Source organism: Mesoplodon mirus (genome assembly GCF_964341445.2).
Source record: "Mesoplodon mirus genome assembly, chromosome: 4".
Classification (NCBI taxonomy): Eukaryota; Metazoa; Chordata; class Mammalia; order Artiodactyla; family Ziphiidae; genus Mesoplodon; species Mesoplodon mirus.
Window position 1 is genome coordinate 24,039,717 of NC_138979.1, and position 21,910 is coordinate 24,061,626.

Consider the following 21,910-nt stretch of genomic DNA (forward strand, 5'->3'; position numbering starts at 1 on the left):
CTGTTGAAACCAGCTGGGACAAATTGGGACAAAGAGCAGATATAAGGTCAAAACTAGAGTCCAGTAGGAGAGGGGTGGTAGAAAGACAAAGACCGGGTCCCAGTCCTATTGGAGGATTGATGGAAATAACAGTAGCTCTTATTGTTTCCTTTCAAATAACCCGGCTTTGTCCAAATTCAACTTTCAGTTCACCAGTAGGTATTTCCCTTTGGCGGCGACGAGGTGGGGGGCGGGGAATAGGCAAACCTTGATTCCAGATTTGGGGCTCTCCTCCTTAGCTTTAAAATGAGGAGGGGGGTAGGCCGGCTTTGTACGCTGCAAAGTTTCTAAGTGAGCCTGGGATACATCTGTAACTCACGGTTAGTAAAGAACTAAAAATAAAAATCCTTTGACTTCCTTCTCCTTTACCAGTGTTTTTGTTGCAGAAACCCCGCTGGACCAGCTACTGTCACTTCGTGTTGGTGGCATTTTTAAAAATTAGTCAGTGGTTAGGCTATTAAATGTTCAACTGCTAATGACGATGAGCTTCCTTTCATTTATTTCGCCATAGCAACATTTCCCCCTCTTAAAGTCTTTGTTTTAAACAATCAGCATTTCAACAAGAGTAAATAAAATATTTTAAAAAGAGATATCACCATAAGCTAACACACCCACTGTTTTCATTTTTCCCTGCTTCTGATGTCCATGCATAGGTATTTTTACCTAATTACACTCATACTCTCGATACATCATGTGATCTGACTTTTTCCTTTAGATTATGCTGTAAACATTTTCCCTGTTTCCATAGACCTCGTGATATTATTTAATAGCTGCATAATATTCCACAGGATGGGCGTTCCATCATTTGAGTTAACCATTTCCCTGTTCTTGGCCACTGAGATTGATGCCAACTTCTATTACTCAGTGTATTGATTTAGATGCAATTTTTACAGAGACATAAAAAATGTCTTTGAGGTGCTTGCCTTTTGGAAGAGGAAACAAACAGCTCCAGTTCATTGTGTGTCTACCAGGTACAAAGATGGAGCCCAGGGCTTCCCTGGTGGCGCAGTGGTTGAGAGTCCTCCTGACGATGCAGGGGACACGGGTTCGTGCCCCGGTCCGGGAAGATCCCACATGCCGCGGAGCGGCTAGGCCCGTGAGCCATGGCCGCTGAGCCTGAGCGTCCGGAGCCTGTGCTCCGCAACGGGAGAGGCCACAACAGTGAGAGGCCCGCGTACGGAAAAAAAAAAAAAAAAGATGGAGCCCGGACTCTTAAAAGGCCAGTGAGTGGGTGAGTGGTTGCCAGATAATTATTCTATCTATGACAAGACAGAAACATCACCGATAGTTTGTAACTATGATAACAATGACACTCACTTTCATGATTAACAACCAAAAAATCTGAAATACTGCGACATGGTGCCAATCCTAGCTTCCTCTTTTCTGTTCCCTTATGCCAGAGCCACATAAAACGGGACCACATTGCTAATGCCATTCTGCATTAGACTACAAATTAGCACCCCTTCATTGGGCCTGTGAGGGTCAGAGTTGGATGCCAAGGGGAATGCGCTGTTCTCTCAGAAGGCAGAAGGTCTCTTGTTGCCTTTAGGCTGGCAGGTGGGGGAATGGTGGTGGTACATACAGTAGGTGAGGGGGTGGTATATATTAGCAGTGGGAGGGTGGTATATATGGGGGGTATATATAGCAGGTGAACGGGTGGGCTGTGTACCGAGGGTCAGGCTGGCCCTTACCGTGTTCTCCTGCGACAGGAATGAAGCGAGTCCATGAAGAAGCGGGAGAGGAAGAGAGGGTCGGGGGCTTGGAGGTGGAGGCAGGTGCCACAGGCGCTGGTTGGAGAAGGGAGGCAAAGAAGCCGAGGGAGGGGCGGGGCTTATGGGTTGTGGGGAAGGGGACAAGGGAGGGGGTGTGAGCTGTGCGCTCTGGGAGGGGTGGGGGGGTAACCGGCGTGGGTGCAGAGGCGCGGGGCAGGACGGGGGCGGGTCTCGCGGGAGTGCTGGGCCGGAGGCGGGGTCTCGCGGGAGTGCAGGGCCGGAGGGGCGAGGGGGAGTGACCGAAGGGCGCGGGGGCGGGGCCGGAGGGCGCGGAGGCGGGGCCGGGGAGGGGTGCGCGGGGCGCGGGCGGGAGGTACGCGGTGGGGCGCGGTCTGTGGTGGTGAGGGGCCCGGGCGGGGCGTGCAGGGGACGGGGCCTGTGGGGCGCGGGGGCGGGGCAAGGGGGAGCGGGGGCGGGGCCGCGCGCGTTCGCAGCCGCGAGCCCAGCGCTGTGCCTCGCGCTGTACCCCGCGCGTCCCGCCGCGTCCCTCCGCGTCCCGGTGCCACCGCCCTGGCCCCGCCATGCTCCCGCTGCTCGGGCTGTGCTTGGCCCTGCCGTTCTGCGCGGGGTCGCTGGAAGAGGTGCAGAGCTGGGGGGACACTTCGGAGCAAGTAAGTGGAGTTCGGGGGGGCCCAAGGCGGGCCCCGGACGCGGGCTGCCGCCCTTTTCCACCGCCTCCTTCGGGCGCGTGGCTGCCGGACAGACTCCTGGACGCGAGAGAGGGAGGGTTCACCCCCATCTCCTGTCACATCGTCCCTCCACCTCCTCTCTGTCCCCAGCCTTCTGCTCGGGAACTTCCCCATCTACTGGTCCCTCGAGGAGAGCGTCTGGCTGGCGAAGTTTCTTGCAGAATTGTGTCTGCCACTTCAGAGTCCTGCAGGACCAAATCTCCTTGGCTCCTGTTACCTGCGCGGGTTTCTGCTAGTTTTTTGTTGTTCATTTCTGAGCCAGAGCCCCAAGTTAACTACAGGATTCTTTAAGACTCGTGTGTGGGGTAGTGTGTTGTTGCTGTCGGTTCCTAGTTGTTCCAGAGAGAAAGCACATCTAGGAAAAGTTCCAAACTCCTGGAAGCCTCTGCTTTTCCCATCTGAAAACCGGGAGAACACGACTTTCCATCAGGTTCTTATCAATGCTTTAGCAGTTTAAAGGTGGCCAGATGATGGGCAGAGCAGAGGATCAAGAACCAAAGGGTCTCAGTTACCCTGGCTAATATTCTGTGTATCTGCCAGGGTTTTTAAAATGGCTTAACCTCACAGGTGAATGAAACCTGCAAATATGAAATCTCAGTACAATGCCCCATGGATAGGAAAGCTCTTTGAAGAGTATAAACCAGGTTGGAACAGTTTTCAAAGCCCAGACCTTATAGGGAGAAATGGCTCTGTCCTGATTAAAGTAGACAGTGCATTTCTAAAGTAGACAGTGCATTTCTACGTCCCCTGGTGCTGTTTACACACACGTATTTAAATTGTTTAGCTGATAGCATGCTTTCACAGGATGGGAAGAAGAGATAAGCAAGTATACTTTGTGTCCCCTTTCCCAGCACCTTGGTTTGAAGAGCAGATCTGGAAAACAGAATCTACCTAAACATCCGGTAGTTACTTTCATGTTGACACTCCCTCAAGGATGTGCTTATCTGTGAAATGGAAGAAATGGTCATTCTCTTGTAGGACTGTCAGGAGGAATAGCCCATAAAAATTCCAGGAGGCTGTGCGGTGGAGGAGAAACATGCAGGCTTTGGATCCAGAGAGAAAGGCTGGTCTCTCCTTTGCCCTTTACAGCTGTGTGGCCTGGACAAGCTGCTTACCTTCTCTGAGCCTTCCTTTACTGTCCATCACAGCACGGAACACACCTCCTCTTGAGCATACTTGTAAGGATCCAGCTGCTAGTTTATGTAAAGGACCTGGTATACAGTGGGTGCTCAAGAAATGGTAGCTGTTTTGGCCAGTGGTTAAGGGCATAGACTTGGTGCCTGGGCTCGATTCCTGATTCTGGCACTTACCAGCTCTGTGACGCCGAGCAAGGTCCTGGGTGCTTCAATCTCCAATTCTGTGAAAAGTGGGAGAGAACAGGGTGATGAGGATTGGATAGTTAATACACCTAAGGTGCTGGGAACGGTGTTAGCACTTAATGTTGGTGGCTGCTGTTAGGCTTGGGCAGCTGAAATGCTGAGGGTAGGAATTTAGGGTAAAGATCCTGAAACGTTTTTTAGGGGGCGGAGGGAGAAGAATGTGGGAAGCACTGAAACAAAGATTCTGTTTATGAGCTAGGAGGAGGGATTAAAGCTCTGACATCTGCAAGTCCAAGTAGGCTTAACACTGAACTTCCCTGAATAGAGGAACACAGGTTTAGCCCATTTTAGTGACCATGCAGCCGTCAACTCACGGCACTATTTATTCATCTGGAAAGTGACTAAATCAGAAAAGACTCCAAATATAAAGTTCTGTGAAAATTTGCGATTTTACCTTTTTATCCCTACTCTATTAAAAAAATTTTTGTGTGTGTGTATAAGATGTAGGATTTGAGAGCACAGGCTCCAGAACCAGACTTCCTGGGTTTGAATCCTGGCTCTGCACTTACTGGGGAGTTAATTAACATCTATGAGCCCCTATTTACCCTTCTTGAGAATGGGGATGATGAGATTACTTAATTAAAAGGATTTTGAAGATTAAAATAGTTAATATACTTAGAACTTAGAATGGTGCCTGGCAATGCAGTTAGTGCTCTGGTCTCAATAATTATGGTCTTCAAAATTATATGTGAACAATTTTTTAAATTTATTTTTTATTGAAGTATAGTTGAATTACAATGTGTTAATTTCTGCTGTATAGCAAAGTGATTCAGTTATACATATATATATTTACATTCTTTTTCATATTCTTTTCCATTATGGTTTATCACAGGATATTTTTTTTTTATTTTTTATTTTTTTATTAGTTTCTGCTTTATAACAAAGTGAATCAGTCATACACATACATCTGTTCCCACATCCCTTCCCTCATGCATCTCCCTCCCTCCCACCCTCCCCATCCCACCCCTCCAGGCGGTCACAAAGCACCGAGCTGATCTCCCTGTATCACAGGATATTGAATATACTTCCCTATGCTATACAGTAGGACCTTGTTGTTTATCTTTTCTGTATATAATAGTTGGCATCTGTTAATCCCTAGCTCCCAATCCAAACCTCTCCCACCATCCTTCCCCCTTGGCGACCACCAGTCTATTCTCTATGTCCCTGATTCTCTTCTGTTTCGTAGATAGGTTCATTTATGTCCAGTTTTAAATTCCACGTATAAGTGATATCATATGGTATTTGGTGAACAATGTTTAAATGTCAATGAATATGTAAATTTTAATGTACCTGAACTTGCATATTAGCTTGTGTTGCAATTCTTGTGTTGCAGCTTGCCTATTAGCTTGTTATATACCTTTAATTGAAAATATTACTAATAATATCCTAGATTCAAGTCCCTTCCTCCCTCTCCACCTCATCTGTAAACAGTGTTACCCGTAGTCTAATAAACCCACTATCAGCAGTGGTTTTCAAACTTCATCTTGCAGAAAGACACTCAGGGCGCTCTTTAAACATTCAGATTCCTATGCCCCACCCCCATCAATTTCCATTCACTAGGTTTGGGTGGGACCCAGATGATCCTGATGCAGGTGATGCATGGACCACACTTAGACTAATTCAGCTTTGAAAGAATCTTTCAGGAAATCAATATTAAAAAGCAAGACTCTTGTATAAAATCAGCCTGCTTTCAACTTGATATGGTTTCTTTTTTTTTTTAATATTTCTTTATCTATTTATTTTTGGCTGTGTCGTGTCTTCATTGTGGCTTGCGGGCTTCTCTGCAGTTGTGGCACGCAGGCTTGCGGGCTTAGTTGCCTAGAGGCGTGTGGGATCTTGGTTCCCCGACCAGGGATTGAACCCGCGTCCCGTGCATTGGAAGGCGGATTCTTGACCGCTGGACCACCAGGGAAGTCCTTCAAACTGACATGGTTTCTTTAACTAAGGATGGAGCTGCGTTCCCATTATTACAAAAGCAGTTTTTAATTTACAGAATAATAGTAGGCACCAAGTGTTGAGTGTCAGGGAGAGTTTGCTAGGAGCTCTGTGTAAAAATAATAAGAAGCAATAAAGTATATGGTTAAGAGCACCCCAAGTGGAACCAGACTGCCTGGGTTCAAATCTGGGTCACACCACTTACTGGCTGTGTGTACTTGGGCAAGTAACAACCTCTCTGGGTCTCCGTTTCCTCACCTGCGAGATGGCGTTGTTAATGGTTCCTACCTCATAGGCTGGGGTGGACCTAAGTTTCAAGAGTGGAGTCAAGTTTATATAATGGGCAAAGCCCTCTTAAAGGAAAATTCTAAATGCTAAAAGTGCTAAAATAAACATTTATTTAGAAGGATAAATAAATCACAGCAAATGATACATTTTGACAAACACTACGAATACCACCATTTGTTAAGGGACCGTGCAAGTGAAGGATCCTGATGCTTACCTTTTATTAGCTTCTAAACAATAATAAACTATTAAATAAAAAAATAACAAACCCACTTCTGCTTCTGTTTGTTGTGAGGATAAAATGAGTTGATTCAGGCACAGCACTTACATATAGTAAGCACTCAGGTCCTATTAGCTATTTTGGTTATTTAGGCACAGCCTGGTTGAATCTCTGCCACTGCAAGGAAGGCCTCAGCGAGCTCATGCTCCAGGAGAACTATGGAAGTCCACCCAGGGGAAGCGATGCACGCAAGTGATATTTCAGAGCCTAGATTAGAACCCAGGAGTGCTGAATGCCAAGCCGGGCTCTCAATGACGCCTCCAAAGACCGCCACTTTCATATTTACAATGTAATGTAATTTGTTTAAATACGATTTTAATTTGTAGCTCCTGGCACATAGATTGTGTTCAGCGTAGGCTTCTGGTACCGCACTCACAGTGGTGATACATTTCTAATTCCCTGAATCGAGCATTTCTGCGGTTTTAAGTTTTATAGTCTCTCACTCAGAACCTTTGCGTTTGGGAAAACAAAGAAAATCAAGACCAGTTTTCGTTTTTTCTTAACGCTTTGAAAAGTAAAGTCAAGGAAAGATTCTGTGAGCTCCAGACCACTCAATAATGTCTCCTTTATGTGCACGGGTGTGATCGTTGCAATGGAGTCCTAAGGCTGGATGAGGAAGAAGGGTATTAACGGGAGAGATTCCAGAGATGTACTCACTCCCGAGCCAGAGCCAGCCATATCTGGTTTCTCTGGGGGGAGGTGGGGAGGAGGATGGGGGAGCCCTGCGAGCTGGGCGATGAGTCGTATGTGACTTCGTGTTCCTAACTAATGCTCTCCCAAAGTCCTGGATGCGCTAACGTAAAGCAGCCGTGCCCACCGTGCTGTCAGAGGTCCAGCTGGAGGTCCTGTAAGCTTTCTGTATCTAAGGAGCACAGGGTCCGTTTAGGAAAATGGGGCCATAGGATGGAGACCTGAGCTTTCTTTGTGGGGGTGGGGGTGGTCCCACCCTCCTCATTATCTTCCCACAAGCCAGATCCATTTCTCTTGTTTCTCACAGGTTAAAAGAAACAAGGTGACTTGCCTAAGGTTAGTTGGTTTGGGTTTTGTTTTTGTTTTTCCAGCTGCCTGGAAAATTGTTTGGAATTTCAGCCCCCCCAAGAAGTTTCTTCTTCCATTGCTGAGGTTATGGGCCCCCCCAAATGGCAAGAGGTTCATAGCAGGACAACCTGCAGCAACATTTCTCCAAAGGAAGAGAACTTTTGAGAATTACCCAGACGGGATCCTCCCAGACTAACTGTCCTCGGTCCAGGTGATGGGTGGCAGCTCCCGTGCTTTCCAGCCTGTAGCCCTGGGTTTGGTGTCAGGTCCTGTATCAGATCTCTGAGGCAGCGGACTCCTGAGTTCCGGGCTCTTGGTTTCAGGTTTTCAGAATGCCCTCAGAAGATGGAGCCCAGCGGGTAGATACATTTCTGGCACAGAGCCCACTAGGAACTCATGTCTTCAGCCGTTTGATGGTGTGTGGCTGAGGCTGGCCTAAGTACAGCCTGAGGGCATGAACCCTGCCTTTCTGTCCCTCTTTCAATGCACCCGGGTCATTAAAGCGTCCGTCCCTAATGGGCATGTGTTTGTTCTGTGTATTCACAATATCCCTCACCCTGGGTGGAATTAGGGTTCACTCCTCTTCTCGTGGATTTTCTGGAATGCTTTCACGGTGTTTCTCTTCCCTCCCAATCCTGATCCAACACTGTGATTGATCCTGGGGGGAAAATACCATCTCTGTTATCCAAATTACGAACATTAAGCAGTGCCTGCTGTTTTTTACCTCTGGTTGGACTATCTGACGATGGACTGGCTGGAGATTCCAATCCCCCAGCTCTGATGGCGTTACTGCTACATTCTTTGTGCAAACGCAGTCTTCAGCCACCCTTGCACATCCTGGTAGGGAATGCTGCTTGGTCCATGTGAGTTAAAGAGGCAGATTATGAGCTTTTTCTCAGCATGGTTCCTGTATTGAACTGGATGCTCTTTAAATTTCTCTTCCCCTTTCATTCCACTCCAACAAACATCCTACACAACTACTTCTAGCCATCCCTCCATTGTAAAGCCTCTCACGGTCATCTGAGAACATAGTGAACTCTTCTTTTTTCCATTTCCTTTGTAAAAATTACCTCGTCTCCTAAGTCTTCCTGAGTGTATTTCTTTCAAGTTAGGTAGTACGGTCCTTGTTGGCAAAGACCATGGCTGGTATTTCTCAATAAGCACTGTGGTCTGGACATCTGTTCTGATGCTGGAGAAGCAAGCTCAGCTCAGTAGGAGCAAAAAATCCTATTTGAGGGCTTCCCTGGTGGCGCAGTGGTTGAGAGTCCGCCTGCCGATGCAGGGGACACGGGTTCGTGCCCCGGTCCGGGAAGATCCCACATGCCGCGGAGCGGCTGGGCCCATGAGCCATGGCCGCTGAGCCTGCGCGTCCGGAGCCTGTGCTCCGCAATGGGCGAGGCCACAACAGTGAGAGGCCCGCGTACCGCAAAAAAAAAAAAATCCTATTTGAGCCATCTCTTAAGTCTAATATTTGGCGGTCCATGCTCTGAGATTACTATTCATGGCAGCCCTTGACATTAAGCTGGAGTCGATTACTTACCTGTCCTTAACCCACACTCCCAGGTTCTTACAAGGCAATGGGAAAACTCTCAAACAATAAAAGGGATCAGGAATTCCTAACTAAAAACAATGAAGATGACATTGCTGTCATTTCCACTTCTAATCCTAGCTGGCACCAGGAAGTTTTGATTCTGGTTCAGTCTGAGACTAAATTTGGACTGAAGTGTAGCCATCGTGATCCCCTGAGAGGTCAGATAGTCATCTCAAAAGTGAAAAACCAACCTCTCTTGTTCTCCTTAATGCTTGTTTATTTTCTTGGAAAACCTATTTTACAAAGGAGGAGACTTCAAAGAAATACTTTAGATCAACCAGAGAACATAATACCTGAGCAGGCCTGAGCTTCCCTTCTGACCATGGCTATCTTAAGTGGTCCCCAGCCTATTCCACAATTTTAGGAAGGGAGAGGCCTGAGCTGAGCCTGCAGACCCGATGGAGACCTTGCCCAGGACGCTTATTCTGGCTTTCCTTGGATGGTCCCAATCATCCCATGTCATTTTAGAAATAGAAACCAGTGTCCTCCTAGTCATTGTTTGGTTCTCATATGGAGCCAGGGCTGATGTCAACCTAAATCCTGTACTAATTCTTTCTATTCCATGTCTGTAGAATAGGAGACTCTATAATGGCTTATAATGGTAATTTACAGTAGCATTACCTATTTTCAGGAGGGATCAAGGAGAGGATAGTGAATAAACCAGTTTCTATTATACTTTTAGTTTACAAAATGGAAATAGCTTTATTGTTTTTTTCCTATTTGGAAATGATACACAGTAATTTGTCCAAAACTGAGGTAGTACAAAAAGGTTTAAAGAAGAAGAATTTAATCACTCAAAGGTAACAGCCATTAGCATTTTGGGCACATTCTACACATGTAGACACTTACAAAAATGAGAGCATGTTAAAGATGGCGTTTTGCTACCTGATTTAATCACTTAAAATATGGCTGAATGTATAAGTGAGGCCAGGCCAGGCTGTACTGGGGTAACAACCCCCAGATCTCAGTGAGTTAAATGACAAACGTTTATTTCTTGCTTGTATGACTTGTCCATCTTGGATTGTCCGTGCAGCAAGTGTGATCTTGGGCTTGATGGAGCAGTGACCATACCAAACGTTGCTAATTACTATGCCGGTGAGAAAAGGCAGTTCTGGAGGACCTCACACCTGCGATCGAATCCTTGGTGCAGAAGTGACAGATGCCACTTACATTCATAACTTATGGGCCAGAGCCAGTCCCGTGGCTCTGTCTTCCCACAAGGGGTCCAGGAAATGCAATCCTTCTGGCAGAGAGTTGGAGAAATATTTGGTGAACAGCACAGAAGTCCAGTAAAATTAACATTGATGTCAGTAAATATAGGCCCATAGTATTATTTTCAATAGCTATATTCTAATTAATCAATGTATCATAATATATTGAACCAAACCATTTTTAAAGGATATGTTAGGCTATTTCCAATGATTAGCAATTGCTTTAAAAGTTGCAAAGAATTTTTTGTACATTCATTTTTTTTCCTATTGATTTTTCCCCCATAGGATGCTTTTCTGAAACTAGGATTTCTAAATTAGAAGACGTGCATACTGGTGGAAATGTAAAATGTTACAGCCACTTTGAAAACTGGTTTATCTATTTCTTAAAAGTTAAATTTATCATATGATCCAGGAATTCCACCTGTAGGTATCTGCCTGAGGAAACTGAAAACATATGTCCAACACAAAGAACTCTATGTGAATGTTTATAGAGTTCAAGTCCCACATTATAAATAATAGCCAAAAAGTAGAAATAACCTAAACGTCCATCAACTGGCCAATGGATAAACAAAATGTGGTGTATCCACACAATGGAATATTATTCAGGCGTAAAAAAGAACAAAGTGCTGATAACTGCTACAAGATTACGCTAAGTGAAAAAAGCCAGTAATAAATGACCACATATGGTATGATTCCATGTATATGAAATGCCCAGAATGAGTAAATCCATAGAGACAAAGTAGATTAGTGGGTGCCTGGGGCCAGGGCAAAGGCTGGGGTTGGGAGCCTTTCTGTTAGGATAATAAAAATGTTCTAAATTGATTGTCGTGGTGATTGCACAACTCTGTGCATACACTAAAAAACATTGAATTGCGGGGGCTTCCCTGGTGGTGCAGCGGTTGAGAGTCCGCCTGCCGATGCAGGGGACACGGGTTCGTACCCCAGTCCGGGAAGATCCCACATGCCGCGGAGCAGCTGGGCCTGTGAGCCGTGGCTGCTGAGCCTGTACATCTGGAGCCTGTGCTCCGCAACGGGAGAGGCCACAGCAGTGAGAGGCCCGCGTACCGCAAAACAAAAACAAAACAAAACAAAACAAAACATTGAATTGTTTTAAATGAATGAATTTTATTGTTTGTAAGTTATACCTCATAAAGCTGTTGAAAAAGGCATGCATACAGTCTAAGCATATTTTCCAAGTCTGTGATCGACATTGTCAAACTGCCCTCCAGAAAGGCCGATTCATCACTCACGGCAGCGGTAGTTAACACTTCTGTTCTTTAAACAGTGATGTGTCATGAGAAATAATCAGCAACCAGCTAGGACTTTTAAATTAGTCCAGAGGGGCTGGTTAATTATTATATGATTTTTAAAAATAAGGATGTTATTACCGTCCCCTGCCCCTCCTCTGCATGTGGGAAAGTATAACAAATCATCCACAAAAAACACAGTAAGAAAGTTCAAGGTAAGTTCAGTTTTGCTTCCAGAGTTTCCTGGAGTTTTGAGCAGAGTAAATGATCCCATCAGAGTTGAGCTGACAGGTTTACTCGTTGTAGCAGACACAACAGCAAAGAGGCAATTTTCAAGCCAAAAGTGAATGGAAACTGAAAACATATTCTAATGAACTCTGTCCTGGCCATTTCATCTGTCTTCCCCTAACAGATGTAAGAACCCTCAGGTGAGGAGGGGGTGTGACATCGTGGGTTCAGCAGTCAGCCAGGTCTGAGAGGGATGAATTCTAATCCTGGCCTGGATGCTCCCTGGTTACAGGTCAAAACTGCTTTTCAGGTTGGATAACGCTTTGCGTGAATTCGAATTGGTTTTAACCCCCCTCATGTAACTCACATGAGAATGACCTCATGATCATATTTCATGTCTCTTTTCTTCTTCTAGGTTGCACTCAGGGTCCCAAGGCAAGTCAGGCTGTTGCAAAGGCTGGTATGTATATTCACGTATATTCTCTTAAAAATCTGTTCCCCTCGCTATTCTGTGTATTTTGCACCAGGCAATAACTATGTTCGCAGCTCCCCCAAAGCTTAAAAATTGCCTGTAGAAGAAATCGAACATGAAACAGTGTAGCTTCTGTAAGGCTTTCTTTTATAGGCTTTTATAAGACTTTCTTTAAGTGGATTTTCTTTCTGAAAAGAGACCTGATTATTCTAGTAGAACTGTAAGGACAGTGTGAAGTTTTCAAAGACCTTCTTAGAAAAAAGCCCAACACCTAAGTGAATCTTTACTTTTTTATGATGTTCTTACACAAGAAATAAAGGCTGTGTTGTGAAGTAGACAGCTAAAGCAAGCAAAGAATTCACATTTGTAGGTTAAAGCTTTGTGTAATGGAAGTTGGTCCAGGCTCTCAGTGCATGCTGGAGGTTTCCAGATGGAAGTTGGGCAGATGTTCAGGATTCTAAGCATTTATCTGAAATGATCTCAGTCCTTCCTTCCCACTGTGTGTGCCGTGACATATCAAAATGTGGGGACATGCCTTCAGGCTCTGACGCTGTGGATTCCTCTGTACATCCTCAGGAATGAGCCATTTACCCAAGGCCTCCGCACTCCTGGCTGGTGGTCGAGTCAAGGCTGGATTGACCATGACCAATGTCGCGATCATTACCATCTTTATTTGGGCCCGGACTTTGTATTCTCATTGTTTTCTGCATGGCCTCTTCCTCCCCTCCCCTCTCCTGTCCTCCCAATCCCGACTCCCCATACCCCAGGTTTGCTAACCTCATTGTCTCATGTTTTTGTCCATGTTCACATCATCATACACAGACATATGTGAACATAAACGGCTCAAGAATTGTGAAGAGTCTAGATTTTTACCCTACGTACAAGCCAATAAGCTAGTCTGTTGCTGTTTCATGGATGCTGGCACAAAACAGGAGACTCCTGGGCCAGAGATGAAGGATGATTTATTATTCACAGTAAGAGCAGAAGTCAGAGTGGCAGGATTGGTGCCTTTCCTCCAGCTCAGTTCTCATGTAATGATACAGAGAGGGCCAGGCGACACCTACACATGTGGTTGGTTTTATCACAAGAGAGGTACTGTATAGCACAGGGAACTCTACTCAGTACTCTATGATGACCTATATGGGAAAAGAATCTAAAAAAGAGTGAATATGTGTATAGGTATAACTGATTCACTTTGCTGTACAGCAGAAACTAGCACAGCATTGTGAATCAACCATACTCCAATAAATGTTAGTCAAAAAAAAGAGAGAGAAACGCTAAGTTTAGGGAACCTGACTCTTTTGTAATGAGCGCTAAGCCTGCCTGATCTTTGCCCTGGAGGGAGACATTCTCTTTATTATTCTCTACTTTAAGCCAACCTGCCCTTTGCTCTGAAGGGAAACCCCACCTCTCTCTTCCTGAGCTGTTCATCATACAAATACCTTGGAAAATGTAGTACAAAACAGAGGTAGCCAGTGCCTCTTCTCAGAAAATGTGCAGAAATACCAGACTCATGGACAGTAGTCTCCCAACAAGACATGGATACACATATTCATTCGTTCAACAAGGTTTTTTTTGTTTTGTTTTGTTTTTGGCCAAGCCACGCGGCTTGTGGGATCTTAGTTCCCTGACCAGGGATTGAACCCGTGCTGCTTGCAGTGAAAGCACTGAGTCCTAACCACTGGACTGCCAGGGAATTCCCAACAAGTATTTTTTTCAATCCTTACTATCTGCCCAGAAATGTTCAAGGCATTGGGAATATAGCAATGAACGAAACAGGCAAAAGACCCTGTCTTTCATAGAGCTTGAATTCTAAAGCAGGGCAGAGATAGACACAGTCAATAAATAAATGGTTAAGTGTGTTAGGAATAGAGAAGATGCCATGAGGCAGATGGGGGACCCTCGTGTACATTGGCATGTATGAGAGTTCTCATATTTGCTTTCAGACAGTGGGACCATGTAACCACAGCTACTGTTCCCTGCATGCTGACCATGTGCCAGGCATTGTCCTGAGCGCCTCATGTGTTATAGCCCAACCAAATATAGAGACATTTTACAGATGAGAAAACCGGGGTTCAGAGAGATTGAGTCACTTGTCCAAGATTACACTTTCCGAAAGAGATGGTTGAACCAGGATTTTGAGTCCCAGCAGTCTAGCTTCTGAGTCTGTGCTTGTCACTTGTACACACAACTGCCTTCTCACCTGATTGTATTTTTCTATTTCTTATTATTTTCACTCAACAGTGCCTCACCTGGCCTACCTCTATCCATTCTTTTAGATGGTGAAAAATATTACAGGTTGTTGGCACACGGTGGTTTATCAAGCATTCTACTATTGATGAGCTTTCAATATTTTTCCAATTTTTTTGCCCCTGTAAATGCTGCAAAAAAATTTTTTTTTCTAATACTTGGGTGCTTTTTATTCTATGGCTGAGATTTTCAGTAAGAGGATTGCTGAGTCAGAGTGCACATACAGTTTTAATTTTGATAGACGTAGTCAGACGACTTTTTGAATACACCTAGTACCTTATGTCTTAATTTCATTTCTGTCAGCAGTGATGAATATGTACATTTCTGCCAGCAGCGCTATAATTACTCCTTTTGATTTGTCAGTCTCTTAATTAGATTTAAAGTGATACCTCATTGTTCCTTTACTGTGCATTTCCCTGAGTTTGGACTTTTTCCCCATATATTTATTGGCCATTCAGAGTCGTTCTTCTGTGAAATTTTTTCTGCATCCATTTTTCTATTGTGTTTTTTTAATCCCCTAATTGTCAGTATATAGGAGATCTTTGTGTGCTGTACATACTCTGTCTTCTGAATTGGAAGAGTTCTCCCCTAAATCTGTTATTTGTCTATTAACTTGGTATATAGTATAGTTGCCATATAAAACTTTAAGTTCCTGAATAATAAATAAGTTTATCTGTTCTTTATACCCTTCAAGGTTTCATTCTTGGTTAAAAAGATTTCCTTGGCCCTTTGGCTCAGACTGTTTTATACAATCTCTTAAATTTTCTTAGAAATCTAGTAACGTTAAAAGCCTCACTTTTATTGATGCATGTACTATAATTTTGTGATGTGGACTTTATTTACCCATCCAAACAGTACCAGAATGATCTTTCCAGCATAGGTCTGGTGCATCACTCTCTTTTGCAAATGTCTTCAGTGACTTTGTATCACCTGTAGGCTTAACTCTGAGGACATCTATGGCCCCTTGTGATCTGGCTCCTGCCTGCCTCTGTAGCTCTCGTTTACCCGAGTCTCCTTGTATTTTGTGTTCTAGACACACTAATCTGAATGTTCTCTACTCTAATTAATGACGAGGACGTGGTGGCCACAGCTGGTACCCTCCTATCACTGCCAGCTCATGGACCCCTGGGGATTTGCTTGATTTTATTCTGAATTAAGTAGATACCTTTTTTTTTTTTTTTTTTTTTTTTTTTTGCGGTACACGGGCCTCTCACCGCTGTGGCCTCTCCCGCTGCAGAACACAGGCTCCGGACGCGCAGGCTCAGCGGCCATGGCTCACGGGCCCAGCGGTTCCGCGGCATGTGGGATCTTCCCGGACCGGGGCATGAACCCGTGTCCCCTGCATCGGCAGGCGGACTCTCAACCACTGCGCCACCAGGGAAGCCCCAAGTAGATACCCTTTTAAGGAAGCTGTCTGGTATCACAGACCCCAAAAATGTGTACGTTTTGAAAAACAGGAGTATCTTTTTTTCTGAGTCTCCATGGTGCTTAACAGCTACTGGCCTGTTTTCCTAAAATAATTCACTGCCATCCTTTAACCTCCCGATGGCAGGGGCTGTGTCTTGGCATCCCCTTCCTAGCAGATATTCTAAAATTTGTAGCTGGGATGTGTTTTGAGCAGACGTGGTGAGACACACAGACACAGAAATGACCATCACGAAGGAGGAAGTTTATACTCAGAGGTCCCAAGGGATGAGAGGCATGGCAGCGCTATGTGGGGAGGCACCGGGTCAGTCAGGGGGCAGCAGGGACAGAGAGAGAACGCGGCCAAGAGCCTTTTTTCGGGTTTTTACAGGAAGAAATTGATGAGTCAGGTTAGGCGTGCTGCGTAAGCCTAGGATTGGGTAGTTGGAATAATGTTGGCAGTCTCTGGGCTACAGGGATAGTCCCCAGTGGTCGGGTACCTGGTCCTGGGGTGATATGGGGCAGGGGGAATATTGCGTGGTGTGTGAGAGTTTGGTAGAGGAGGTGGTTGGGATAGAGGGCTCTGTGCTGATTGGTTGTAGCTCAAAAGTGTGCTCGCAGGGGCGTCACTTGCTGTCTCTGCGAATCAGCTGGCCCTGGGAGAAGCAGCCTCTCCAAGATCAGAGCCCCAAATGCCAGAGCATCAAGAATATAGAAACTAAGAAAATATACTCAGTTTAGCAGGTAGTGTGGTGCTGGGCACCATTACCTCACTGAGAGCTATAGCTACGTACATGTCTGTCTCCCTGCTCCCAGCTCTAGCCATCATGGTTTATCTGTTTCAGGGGGTATACAGAATGGAATTTTTTTTCTGAATAAAGATGATAATTGCATTTTGTGTTTCCTCTCTAAACATAATGAAATATTGCCCTGTAGAATGTATTACTGCAAATAGGCAATTCAGAGCTGATGACACCCTCTGTCTACAGAAGGAAAATTATTTCCCCAAGGTGGTAAATACAGTCGTCAGGGAGGTGCCCTGTCTGAAGTCCGCTGCTTCATGTACTAACAGCATGAGCTGTGTTCTTCTCAAAAGGAAGAAGCATTCAGGTTTAGTAAAGATCTCTGGACTGGAGTCAGCCAATTGCCAAGCTCCATAAAGTGAGAGGAACTGATGAGGTTGTTTCTGAGGTTCTCTCCCCTCTTTGGGCTGATTTCTTCTAGTGGTCGACAAAGAACTCTTAGACCAGGATCAAACAGCAGAAGATAAATCTTCTGGGAAGAGACCTGGCTCCTGGCAAAGGCCGTGGCAAACACTCCCCTGTCACAGTTCCAGATGGCGTCTTGGGGGATTGAGGATATCTTCTGGGTGGCTTGATCTTAAGTGACTCATGTGAGTCACACAGAAACCTCTGGTCCCCCAAGCAGCTAATTAAGACACTCCCTGCCTAAAAACGCTTTTCCATCTGTTTCGCTTTTGCAGGAAAGATAATGAAGACATTATTTTGTCACAGGAAGGCTTGATTTCTGGCCCCTGTTTTCCAGCCCACACTCTCAAACAAAATACTGAGTTGAATGCAAATATGGAAAGCGTGTTGGATTTTTAAGAACTGTGCCTTGGGAAAAACCAAGACCACGGTTTTCTATCCTCTCTTTTATGACACATTTTCGTAAACCTCTCCCATTCCAGGTTGTGCGCTTGGCCTTGGGGTGGTGCGTCTCCTCACGATTTTATGTACCTGGCCAATATTCTTCGCCCCATGTGCCCTCCTTTCTAACTGAACTGCACTATTCTTGTGCCAGGAATAGGCTATGGTTCATTCCCATTTCTATGTCTTTTGTGTTTTTAGAATATTCTTTTTGTTTTCTTTCACCACATATAAATTCTACATCTCTTTAAAAGCCTTTTCTTACTTTTACGGTCTTTACTGTTTTCTCTTCCTTCTGAGCTCTGGAAAGTCTTCTAGTCAATAAGTGAATATTACTCAGTCATAAAAAGGAATGGAATTGTGTCAGTTGCAGAGACGTGAATGGACCTAGAGACTGTCATACAGAGTGAAGTAAGTCAGGAGGAGAAAAACAAATATCATACATTAACGCATATCTGTGGAATCTAGAAAAATGGTATAGATGATCTTATTTGCAAAACAGAAATAGAGACACAGACGTAGAGAACAAACATATGGATACCAAGGGGGAAAGGAGAGGGGTGGGATGAGCTGGGACATTGGGATTGACATATGTAGACTACTATGTCTAAAATAGATAACTAATGAGAACCTGCTGTATAGCACAGGGAACTCTGCTCAGTCCTCCATGGTAACCTAAATGGGAAGGAAATCCAAAAAAGAGGGGATATATGTATACGTATAGCTGACTCACTTTGCTGTGCAGCAGAAACTGACACAACATTGTAAAGCAACTATACTCCAATAAAAAAAGTAAATACATATATCTCCCTATATCTTCCTGTGTTTCTCTCTATTTTTTGCACTTGCTTCCCACCGCGCCTTGAGAGAACAGATCGTGTGTAATATTTCTTCCCAATCCATCATAGAATTTAGAGTCGTGCTTCTGAAATACTACTATATTACTATTTCCCTTTGGAGGATATATATTTTTCTCTAATTGTTCAAGATTCAGAAAATTCAGTTTTACAAATGTTTTTGATTTTGATTCTCTGCTGAGAGCTGTGGATGAGAAAAAAGGAATAAGTCATGGCCCCTGTTTTCCACGTGTTTACAGGCCACGAGGGGCAGGGGAAGGGATGGGTAGCTTTCGGGGATGGGGGATAGAGTTGCACATAATTGATGTTAATAGATTTTCAGCGGACAGCGCCGTCACGGAAAGGCAAGGGCTATACATGTAAATAACACAGGGGCTCCTGTGGGAAAACACTAACTGGGCAGAAGCAGTAAAACTAAAATAGTTTCTTGAAACTTTTCTCAGCCTGTCTCTTGGGGCTACAAACCATAAATTGTGCTTCCTCTTGATGTAATGTTGTGGAAAATTCTGCTACATCCATAATCTTAAGGCAAAAGAAGATACCATAGTAGTCAAACTTAGCATTTTGTCAGGCGTCTTCTAATTCTCACATTTTAATTGCAGTGAGATTTGAAGTGATAATTATCTCATAAATGAGCACAAATCAACATGACATCAAAGATAATCTCAAGGGTACCAAGTGCAGAAGATCTTTAAATACTTTAGAAATAGTACAGGGCAAGGACTCTATGGAAGAAGCTCAGTTTTGTTTGGAATGCCGTGCAGCCAGAGCTGTATGCTCTGTTTATCAAAGACATAAACTTAACAAGAGTTTTTCCCTAGTAGTGCTCAACTTTTGTGTAAAGAAGTGATAAGCTGATAAGAAAAAAACTGGGGGGGGGCAAATTCCCTGGTGGTCCAGTGGTTAGGACTCTGCGCTTCCATGGCAGGGGGTACGGGTTCAATCCCTGGTCAGGGAACTAAGATCCTGCAAGCCGCATGGTGCAACCAAAATGAAAAAAGAAAAAAATTTTTAGAAAATGTCAGAATGTGGCACTAGTGCAGAATGGATTCAGCTCCCTGCCCTGTCTGGAGTGTTTACAATTTAACGTGGTCGGGGGGGATAACTGAGGTTTACAGGTAACGTTTGAATTGAATCAGCATTACATATACTATGCTTTGGCAGTTCTGTATTTTACCTGCTGTCTAACAGTGACCTCTGGGAAAAGCCTTGATCAGCCAGGCCACCTCTGGAATCCTTCTACAGAAGAGGCAGGATTGGAAGTCAGCAACTCCATATTCTCATGCTGGATTTCTTACCTCCCACCTGTGTGACGAGGGGCAAGTACCCTATCCTGGTCTTAACGTTGGTAAAGCGAGGGGATTGGACTTGAGAGTTTCTTTTTCTTTAGATTTGTCTTGATAGCTTTTACTATAACTTCTTCATTTCAAGGGTGTTTCTAATATGCAGAAGTTTAGTTCCCAAAACAAAACCAATAAAGCAAGTAGAGATCAGAAAGAGCATAGAGTTTGAAATAATTAACAAAGTGACTAAATCCAGCCCAAGGGCAACTCACACTAAAGTAGCATTGTAAACTCAAATGTCTAAAGGTGTCCAGATCTAAAGGTCCAGGTCTAACTGTCTAAAGGTGTACGAGGAAGGTGTCCAGTTTCTGTTGCTGTATGAAAATCTTCTCCAAACTCGGCGGCTAAAGCAGCAGATTTTGTCCTAAAGAGACTGGATGTTCATAAAGAATGTTTTGTCAACATTGCTTTACAGTGTTGTGTTAGTTTCTGCTGTACAACGAAGTGAATCAGCTATATGCATACATATATCCCTTTCCTCTCGGGTCTCCCTCCCACCCATCTAGGTCATCACAGAGCACCGAGCTGAGCTCCTTGGTCTATACAGCAGGTTCCCACTAGCTCTCTGTTTTACACATGGTAGTGTATATATGTCAGTCCCAATCTCCCAATTCATACCACCCTCCCCTTCCCCCCGCCGTGTCCACACATCCGTTCTCTACGTCTGTGTCTCTATTCCTGCCCTGCAAATAGGTTCCTCTGTACTATTTTTCTAGATTCCACATATATGCATTAATATACAATATTTGTTTTTCTCTTTCTGACTTACTCTGTATGACATTGTAAAGCAACTATACCCCAATTTTAAAAAAAGAGGGCTTCCCTGGTGGTGCAGTGGTTAAGAATCCGCCTGCCAATGCAGAGGTCACGGGTTCGAGCCCTGGTCCGGGAAGATCCCACATGCCGCAGAGCAACTAAGCCTGTGCGCCACAGCTACTGAGCCTGCGCTCTAGAGCCTGCGAGCCACAACTAATGAGCCCGCATGCCACAACTACTGAAGCCCGCGCACCTAGAGCCTGTGCTCCGCAACAAGAGAAGCCACCGCAATGAGAAGCCTGCGCACTCGCAACAAAGAGTAGCCCCCGCTTGCCACAACTAAAGAAAGCCTGTGTGCAGCCACAAAGACCCAAAAATAAAATAAATTTATTTTTTTAAAAAATATTTTTAAATAAAATATATAATCATATATATATGATTATATATTTTATATATATATAAAAGCATATATATATTTTATATATAAAATATATAATCATCGATTATTTCTGATTTCAGGAATAATTTCCTAAAACCCAAAGTTTTATTCCTTACTTTTGACTTTGACTTAGATTCTTGGATCTCAGAAGAAGACATAATTTAGGTGATTTACTCAAGCCCTCTGAATTTATAGACATAAAATTCTAGCAGAAATACATGAAGTGTCACCTAGTTATATTAGTTTAAAAGAGTGCTTCTCAACCCTCAGAATCCACCAGAGGGCTTGTTGAAACATAGACTTCTAGCCCCACCCCCTGAGATGCTTGCTCTGTAGGTTTGGCATGGGGTCTGAGGTTCTGCATTTCTAATAAGTTCCCAGGTGATACTGACACTGCTGGTCCAAGGACCACGTCTCAAGAACCATTGTTTTGAAATACCTCCTTCTCAGACCGAATTGGAGAACTTGTTTTCTTTCTAGGGGAAAATCTTTCAGATGCGTTTAGATTTTTTTCTGCTTCAAGTTCAGCCACCAGATGAACAGTCTGGTGGAACTCTGCCGCCACCACTGCCCACACTCTGGCCTGGCTCATGCAGTGAAGAAGACACTTAGCAGGAGTTATAATACCATGAGGTAGAAGCAAATGCATGTATTATAGATGCACAGAGAACAGTGAATAGTTTAACCAGCTTTTAAATTCGCACTGCCTAGCTACTGCCCTTATCAGAAGTTTTGGGGATAAATTTAATTAGCATAGACTTTCCTATTTCTGGGTTCTAATTCCCCAAATACTTTCTTGAGCTCAGTATTGATTCTTATTTTACAATAATGTGATTGTCATCTGAATGGAAAAGCCCCAGAGTATAGTTTCTCTAAGTGGATATTGAAATTAATTTGGAAATATGAGAATTTCTTTAGGTGTAATCTGATGTTGTGGTCAATTCAGTGAGTCTAGAAATGTGATCTAAACATAACATAACTTTTCATAACAGAAAAGTGTTATATACTTCACATACTTCTAAAATTCCAATATTTTATTAAATTCT

General features: G+C 44.2%; 1 protein-coding gene across 1 annotated transcript in view; it reads left to right on the forward strand.

Moving 5' to 3' along the window:
- The first annotated feature begins 2,262 nt into the window (after window positions 1-2,262).
- ITIH5 (inter-alpha-trypsin inhibitor heavy chain 5) overlaps window positions 2,263-21,910 on the forward strand; it is a 75,118-nt gene continuing 55,470 nt past the window's right edge. The window contains exons 1-2 of the mRNA XM_082619061.1: window positions 2,263-2,422; window positions 12,110-12,154. Of these exons, the coding sequence (XP_082475187.1) occupies window positions 2,333-2,422; window positions 12,110-12,154 (135 nt within the window). The 5' untranslated portion in view covers window positions 2,263-2,332. The remainder of the gene's footprint in view (window positions 2,423-12,109; window positions 12,155-21,910) is intronic.